This window comes from Chrysochloris asiatica, unplaced genomic scaffold (assembly GCF_000296735.1).
Source record: "Chrysochloris asiatica unplaced genomic scaffold, ChrAsi1.0 scaffold00017, whole genome shotgun sequence".
In the NCBI taxonomy this organism is placed as follows: domain Eukaryota; kingdom Metazoa; phylum Chordata; class Mammalia; order Afrosoricida; family Chrysochloridae; genus Chrysochloris; species Chrysochloris asiatica.
In genome coordinates, this window is record NW_006408535.1 from 17,012,657 (window position 1) to 17,021,818 (window position 9,162).

Here is a 9,162-nt window from a genome sequence, read left to right on the forward strand (position 1 = left end):
ACAGAGGACCCTAGGACCATCAAGAGAGGAATGCACAAGCAGAAAGCAGGACCTTATCCAGAGAAGCAGCAGCGCCAGAGATGGAGGCAGAGATGGGGGCATGGAGACGGGGAGTAGCTGAGGACTCTAGATTCATGGATTAAGAAGAGAGGGACTAAGAGCTGGTGGCCCAGAGCAGACTTATAGAATGTGCCTTTGGAGATGTAAATTATTATATATGCCTGAGTAGTTTTTTTTCTGTTTGTTTTTTTTAAAAAAAAAGCTAAAGAGGATAGAGAGAAATACTGTTAACTGATGTTACATGGAGGGGATTATAATCATTGTAATGAAACAAGGTATATGATTTGTTGAATGTAAATCTGATGATATGCCCTGTAAACTTTCACTCAATCCATAATAAAAACCTTAAAAAAAAAAATCTTTACGGGAGCAGAAAGCCTCGTCTTTCGCCCGCGAAACAGCTGGTAGTTTCAAACTGCTGACCTTGCAGTTCATAGCCCAATTCGTAACCACTACGCTACCAGAGCTCCATATATATATAAAATTATAACTTAAAACCATATAACTAGAGGCATTAAAGCCATATTTTAAAAAAATGAGAACAGGGCATACAGACAAGGTAACAACTTCACTTCATGAATTTTAAAGAATATTAAATACAAAGTAAATTTAAAAAACTTTCTAAAAACAAGCCTTTATCCACATATTAATGAGAAGACAATGGTATAATATTGTTCAGAAAACAGGAAAGGATATCCAGTACAAATTTTATCATTTCACTTTCTCACCATCTACTTTTTCATTCCTTCCTTTATAAAACTATTTGTTTATTATGAGATGCAAAAAATATGGTTCTGACAGAACTTCAAGTGGCTGGGAGAGACAAAGTAATCCCAACAATTAACAATGGCACCCAGGAGAGATTTAGCATACCCTACTTATCCTGGTGTGGCTAATGCGTCAGACTGCAAAGTCATTTGAACTGCAAGGTCGGTGGTTCAAGCTCACCAGCTGCTTTTTGGAAACACTATACAGGGTCACTATGGGTCTCAATCAACTCAACAGCACTTAACAACAACAACTTATTTACCTAGGAGTCCTGGTGTGGCGCTGTGGGTTAATGCATGCAACTGCAAAGTTGGGTGAACCACAAGGTCTGCAGTTCAGACTCACTAGCTGCTTCTAGGAAACTCTATACAGGATCGTTATGGGTTGAAACAGACCCATCAACACTTAACATCAACAACTTATTTGTCTGGATGCAAAAAGCAGTCAACCGCAAGTTCAGTTTTCAACCTCAAGGCCAGCAGTTCAAACTCACCAACCGCTCCTTGGGAACCCTATACAAGGTCACTGTGAGTCAGAACTAACTGCATGACACTTAACTTAGTTACTTGGACTCCAGGTGTGACACTAAAAGATAAACACTGAACTGCAAACCCCAAAGTTGGTGGTTCAAACTCACCAGTTGCTCTTTGGAAACCCTATGAAGGATCACTATGAGTCAGAACCGAGTCAACAGCACTTAACAACAACAACAACTTATTTACCTAGAAGAAAAGGAGGATTTAAAGGGTGTGAGTCAAAACTCAAAATATAATATTAATCTAGATAGCCAGAACGCAATACAGTAACATTGCATCTAGAAGTAGCAATGAGGGATAAACAGAACATGAGAAAAGGAATTTTCTTAGCTGGTTTTATATTTTCATGCCTGCTATCACTAATAAAATAAACATTACATTGGTGCTCAGCATACTTTTCAATTTGGTACTATCTTCGAACTGAACTCCCCAACTCAGACAGCCTAACCATATAAAAATTAAAATCCACTCAGGCAAGCATTTTTCACAATTCACCCTCTTCCTAAATAAAAATTGCCCCCCCCACCACCCGTTTTCCAACCTATCTTTTCCTTGATCAAAATTCTCATTTTCTCATCATAAATAGTTCTTAGTAGAAAAACAAACTGATTCATGTAAATTGCATTCATAACTTAACCTTTGCAAAGGATATAAGTATTTTCAAATGGAAACTATTGACGTACTGGAATATGAATGGGAAATTTATAAAAGATATAATGGAGCAGAGGTGGTGACTCAGATTCTTGTCTACTTGTGGTTGAGATATCATTTAGCTAATCATTCAATAAAGATTTTCTGAATAACTAGAAGTACAGCTTTTACTCACATGTGATATTAAGGATACCGTCTGATGATTGCTGTATTCTATTGGGTCACCTCCCTTTGGAATGGGCACAGATAAGGATCTCTTCCAATTAGTTAGCCAGGTATTTGTCTTCCAAATTTCTCGGAATACATAAGTGAGCACCTCTAGCACTGCATGAGTTTGTTGTAAGATTCCAATTTGTATTCCATCAATTCCCGGTGCCTTGTCCTTTGCCAATGCCTTCAGTGCACCTTAGACTTCTTCCTTCAGTATCATTGGTTCCTGATCATATTTTACCTCTTGAAATGATTGAACATCGACCATTTCTTTTTGGTAGAGTAACTCTGCATATGCCTTCCATCTGCTTTTGACGCTTTCTGCATCATTCAATATTTTGTCCATAGAATGCTTCAATATTGTAAGTCGAGGCTTGAATTTTATCTTCAGCTCTTTCAAGCTGAGAAATGCTGAGCATGGTTTTGTTTTTGTTTTTCTAACTCCAGATCTTTGCATATTTCATTATAATGTTTGACTCTGTCTTCTAGAGCTGACCTTTGAAATTTTCTATTTAGCTCTTTTACCTCCTCATTTTGTCCATTTGCTTTAGCATCCCCATGCTGGACAGTAAGTTTCAGAGTCTCTTCTGACATCCATTTTGGTCTTTTCCTTCCTTCTTGTCTTTTTAATGATCTTGTAATCTCTTCCTGTAAGATGTTCTTGATATCATCCCACAACTCTTCTGGTCTTTGGTCTTTAGTGTCTAATGCATTAATTCTGTTCTTCAGATGATCTCTAGATTCAGGTGGTATATGTTCAAGATCATATTTTGGCTCTCATGGACTTCTTTTAGTTTTCTTTAGCTTCAGCCTGAACTTGCATATAACAATTGTTGGTCTGTTCCACAGTCTGCTCCTGGTCTTGTTTTGACTGATGATATGGAGCTTTTCAACATCTCTTTCCACAGATGTAGTTCATTTGATTTCTGTGTATGCTATCTGGTGCATATGGCAAATCTGAGTCACAAGACCTCCTTTAAGTGTATAAGAGCAAAGGTGTCATGGACCACCTAAAGAACAAACAAATCTGTGTTTTAAAAAGTACAGCCAGAGAGCTCCTTAGAAGCTAGGATGGCCACTTTGTCTCTCAAAGTTCACACATATTATCAGGAGGGACCAGTCCCAGGAGAAGGACATCATGCTTGGCAAAGTGGAGGGTCAATGACAAAGAGGAAGATACTCCTCTCCCCGCTCCCCCACCCCACTCCATGAGATGGATTGGCACAATGGGAACAGCAATGGACTCAACATAGCAAAGATTGTGAGGCTGATGCAGGACCAGGCAGTGTTTCGTTCTGTTGTGCATAAGGTCACTATGAGCCAACTCGACGGCTCTTAACAACAACAGAAGTACAGCTAAAAACTTGGTATCCTACTTCTGAAACCTTACTACTATACGTTGTAGAAATTAAAAGGAAGAGGTGAAATGATGCCTAGATATAAATAGAAGCTATCAGACTTAAGGCAAAGATGATAAATACTTGGTTTACAGACTGTCCAATAACCCTCACAACATCATTCCCTAGTTCCAGACAACTTTATACCTGCCTTGATATCACTAAACACTTTTTCCTGCTAAAGTCAAGTCTGATTTTTCAACACAAGGTTTCAGGTAAGTTGGTGTTTAAGATACAAACTATGAACCATCTCCAAGTTACAAGAGTAGTCTAGCATCTGGGCATATTCCACTCACTCACTCTGGAAGAGTAACTGCAGTAGTAGTTCCATTACGTGTTACGTAACATGCCATAAACACTTTACAGATACTTCATTTAATGCTTACAACAACACTATAAGCTAAGTACTACCTCTGTCTTACAGATTGGGAAACTGGGAGGCTATTCCTAGTCTCCTTTCTGCTTACCTAAACCTTCTCCTTCCATGGCATCCTCTGAACCAGTTCTGTATAAGCACTCCCTCTTCTAAATTCTTCCAACATCTAACAATTATCAAATGTTATCCTATATGATTGGTTATCTTTTTATGTCTCTATCCTGCATCCCCAACTGAATACTATAATCCCTTTGTTTAGCATGGTGGTGGTGGTTATGTGCAGTGGAGTCGGTTCTGACTCATAGCGACCCTGTACAGGGTTTCTGAGGCTGTAAATCTTTGTGGAAGCAGAAAGCCTCATCTTTCTCTGGTGGAACAGCTGGTAGTTTCGAACTGCTGACCGTGAGAATAGCAGCCCAATTCGTAACCACTATACTACCAGAGTATAGCAGGAGCTTAAAACCATGTTTATATTATAGGCAAAACAATTTAGTAATTAGCAGTTAAGTCAGTCAAAAGCAAGTAAGTAATTAAAGAACTTATATATCCTAAAGTGTTGAAAAGCAAAGATGCCAGTTTGAGAACTAAGGTGCACTTGACACAAGCTATGGTATTTTCAATAACCTCATATGCATGTGAAAGTTGAATGGTGAATAGGAAGACTATAGAAAAATTGAAGCATTTGAGTTATGGTGTTGGAGGACAATATTAAAAGTACCGTGGACTGTCAAAAGAACAAACTGTGTTGGCAGAAGTATAGTCAGGGTACTCCTTAGAAGCCAGGATGAACAAATTTTGTCTCTCATACTTCAGGCATATTATCAGGAGGGACCAGTCATTGGAGAAGGATATCATATTTGGTAAAGTGGAGGGTAGGAGGAAAACAGGAAGACCTCCCCAATGAGATAGACTGGCACAATGGTGGCAATGATGGGCTCAGGCATAGCAACGATTGTGTGGTTGGTACAAGATTGGACAGAGTTTCATTCTGTTGTGAATAGGGTCACTATGAGTCAGTACTGACTCAATGGCATCTACCAACAACAACATACATCCTATACATGGTCACCCAGGTATTTTAATACAGCAAAATGTAATTTACTGTAAGAAATTACCCATTTATTAGCTGTGACTTTGCATAAGATATATATCTAAGTTTCCTATGGAGTAGTTGAACATCAGAGAATAAAAATAATCTGTCCCAGGTTAAATCGCTAGCAATTGAAACAGTAAGGATTTGAGTTCAGATCTAGTTCATAGGCCCATATTATTTCCACACAAATATGCAGAAAAGCAGGAAGTTTCAGTTCATTTCCATAGATATTAATTCAAGTGATACCATAGAGTAGAAAGGTTACCTAAGAAAAAAGCCATTTTCATTTTATTGATATAGGAGGCTCAATCAAGTTCCCAGATACGTAAGAGCTCTGATTCACTAACTTTGGGGTTTTTTAAAGTTTTGATTGTGAATTGCGTTATAGTTTACATGGGAGAACATCGGTTTTACACCATCATTTCATTGCAGTAATTACAATCTTCTCCATGCATCATCATTCAATAGTATTTGCTTCTATTCCCTCTATTTCTGTTTTTTTGGGTTTTTCTTTTTTTGAGGGGGGGGTGTGGTTACACACAAAAAAACAGGAATATATACTAACTTTTTTTTAGTTTTTATTGTGAATTGAGTGAAAGTTTACAGGGCAAATCATCAGTTTTATATTCAATAAATCTTATACTTTGTTTCATTAAAATTATAACCCCCTCCATGTACCATCTGTTAACAGTATTTCTCTCTATTCACTTTAGCTCCTTTTTTACACTCAGGCATATGTAATAATTTACACCACTAAAGGGCACATTCTGCAAGTCTGCCTCCTGGCCACCAGTTCTCAGTCCCTCTCTTTCCATGGATCTACAGTCCTCAGCTGCTCCCTCTCTCCATGTCCCCATCTCTGCCTCCATCTCTGGTATCCCTGCTTCTCTGGATAAGGTCCCGCATTCTGCTAGTGTTCTTCTCCCTTGATGGTCCTAGGGTTCTTTGTTTCTGGACTGTAAGATTAACTACTCCCACATTTTTGTTATAAATCTCCTACCTTTACAATTGTGACAATCACAATTAGTCATGATAACAATTACTCACTACTGAATCATAAGAATTACATCCCCATCTCTTCTTACCAGACCCATCTAGACAAGAAGAAAACTATTCATTGGGAACTCTATCTTCCCCCACACACTCATAAACTAAACTCCCTCCTGAAACCTTGTAAGCCAGTCACTTCATGCCTTTTTTACCCCCTCATTTTAGGTAGCCCATGTCTAAGTTACCCATCCCTATCTACCTTATATACAAAGGGGATAGCACTGATACTTGATGTGAAGACTCCTTCCCTCTCTGTTGGTATTTAGAGTTACTTCCTCCATGAGTCCTGGTGTGGCGCTGTAGGTTAATGCGCCAGTCTGAAAAAACATTTGAACTGCAAGGTCGGTGGTTCAAGCTCACCAGCTGCTCCTCGGAAATCCTATACAGGGTCGCTATGGGTCAGAACCGACTTGATGGCACTTAACAACAACAACCTCCATGAGTAAGGAGTTCTGGTAGCATAGTGGTTATGAAACAGGCTGTGAACTGCAAGGTCAGCAGTTCGAAACTACCAGCTGTTCCACAGGATAAAGATGAGGCATTCTACTCCCGTAAAGATTTATAGCCTCAGAAACCCTGTACAGGGTCACTATGAGTTGGAACCAACTCCATGGCTCATAACCACCACCATGAGTATAGGTCAAGCTCATCAAATTGTACCAATTTACCCTTATTTTCTTTACAAAAATTGTTGGGGTTTTTTTCTTCCTCTAATTGAGTTCTGACCATCAAGCCATCAGGCTAGGTCAAATGGGTACTGTCTTCAAGTTTGGGTGTTCTTGGCATGTCCCCTCACTTCTTACCAGCTGAATGCTTCACTCTCAACTCTAGCACTCTGTGGCTATGTCCTTTTCCATGGGCTCAGGTGTGCCCAGGTCTCACCATACTTTGGACCAACCAACCCTTCCTCTTCTCCCTCTCATCTCCAGGTCAACAGGAGTCTATGGAACATGGCTGAACTTAGCCCATTTTATCACTGCTGCCTTTTCCCCTCTTTCACTCATCAGTAGACCAATGTGGTCGCCAAAAAGCTTACATGCCTGCTCATGTGTTCCCTGTGAGTTTCAGTCTCACTAACTTATTTTTGAGTTAATGTGAACCATCTTATAAGTCAATGAAAATGTCTTAGCTAGGGTAACTGGTGTGGAGTCTTGGTGTGGCACTGTGGGTTAATACACTGGACTGCAAGGTCAGTTTGAGCTATAAGGTCAGCAGTTCAAGCTCACCAGTCACTCCTTAGAAAGCCTTTTCAGAGTCACTATGAGTCAGGACCAACTCAATGGCACTTAAAGAAAAACAAAAAAACTAAAACAGGGTAACCTGCTATAAAACTGTAGTTGACATTTTTTTTATTTTGCTTTGACATATCTTTTAACTAGATTTCTATAATTCCCAATCTTCTATTTATATGGTGACATTTTCAAACTTCTTATCAAATTTATCTAACATATAAGACCAACTTTCTTCTACTATTCCACCTGGCTTCTAAAAATCTCAAGTTCATTTTTAAATAGTGACTGTGAGCTATAAGAACAAGAGATTCAGGAGCTGGCATCTGACAGTTACTAGCAATACAAAGCCACAGGCAGTGACAAAAGAACTTTTAGTAGCAAATTATCAAAACAGGAGAAACACACTTGGATAAGAGACTTTTTAGCCATATGACAAGTCCTTAACATAAAGTTGCATTTCTATAACAATATTTAGTCAACACGACTAATATGCCTGTTAATGTGTATGCTGTGAAACAACAAAAAAAAAATGTCTAAACATAGAAAAGAAATGTAAGACAAAATTATGACTGCTAGCATAAAAAGACTAATTAAGAACACAGACTACAAGAGAAAATAAATAAATATACAGTCAAAGACAGTGGCTTCAGTATAGCCTTTCAATGTAGTTAAATGGATTACCTAAACCCCATTTATGCTGTTATTCACCTATATTGTTGCTGTTAAGAGAAACAGAATTGATTCCAACTCATGGCCAGAGTTTCCAAGGAACGGTTGATAGGTTTGAACTGCCAATCTTCCGTTTATCAGTTCAGTGCTTTTCCTACAGCCACCACACCAGGATTCCAAGCTTACATGAATGGTCCATATATCAGAGTTTATATATTAGCAATCAGGGGAAAGAACTAATAGGAAGCAAAGAGTCACTGATATTTCTAAGCCCACAGTAAACTGCAGACTGTCCAGAGGCAAAATGGCACTTTGTTGTGCTTGTTTTATGAATCCGGTTATAAGGATACTATTAAAGAATTTCTAGAATAGCAATTACTTCAAAGATGCCATTTAAGCTTATAGGCAGTTATTAACTTATATAAAAGTTATACACCTAAAAAAGACTACACATAAATCTCATTTCTATTAATTGAGTTTTACTTTAAAGGACCAATGCATACTACCATTAAGAGACTTTTTCCATTCACTCACTCATCCCACTTATTTTGGGATACCAAAGCATAATGTTTTCCACTGAATAGCCAACAGCAAAGAGAAACAGAAACAGTCTCTTTCCTCATTAACAAAGTCTATGTGAGAGACAGATACTAACTATATAATCACAAGTAAATGTAAAGTTACAACCAAAACAAATACTGCAAAGGAGAGAGCACAGGACTTAACCTAGTCATAGGGATACAGATACAAAGGAAAACTTCTTTATAATTCAAAGAAACATAAAACAAACTTCATAGTTTCATAAATGTTTGTTTCTATATATAGGTGTCTTTAAAATCAGGGTACAGATATGAGAAATACTGAAGAAAACAATAATCATTTATCTAAAAAGAAGAAAATTTGAAATATGTATTTAAATATGCACGTTGTTGGGTTTTTGTTCTTTTTTGTGTGAGGAGAAGGGTGCTGTGCCAAGGAAAAACTCACTAGTTAGAACAAAACCATAATCTGGGTGTTGATTCTTTTTTTTTTTTTTAATATTTTATTGTGAATTATGTGTTTACATGGGAAAACATTAGCTTTACATTCATCCTATGGCTCGTATTTCTTGTGGGTAAAT

The 9,162-nt window shown here is 38.0% G+C and overlaps 2 protein-coding genes across 2 annotated transcripts in view; one reads left to right on the forward strand and one right to left on the reverse strand.

The window, feature by feature from the left end:
• NUBPL (nucleotide binding protein-like) overlaps positions 1–9,162 on the reverse strand; it is a 340,480-nt gene that overhangs the window by 208,741 nt on the left and 122,577 nt on the right. The gene's annotated exons all lie outside the window — the stretch shown is intronic.
• LOC102842423 (protein FAM192A-like) overlaps positions 3,696–9,162 on the forward strand; it is a 10,399-nt gene continuing 4,932 nt past the window's right edge. Inside the window, exon 1 of the mRNA XM_006835494.1 lies at positions 3,696–3,837. Within this exon, the coding sequence (XP_006835557.1) occupies positions 3,696–3,837 (142 nt within the window). The remainder of the gene's footprint in view (positions 3,838–9,162) is intronic.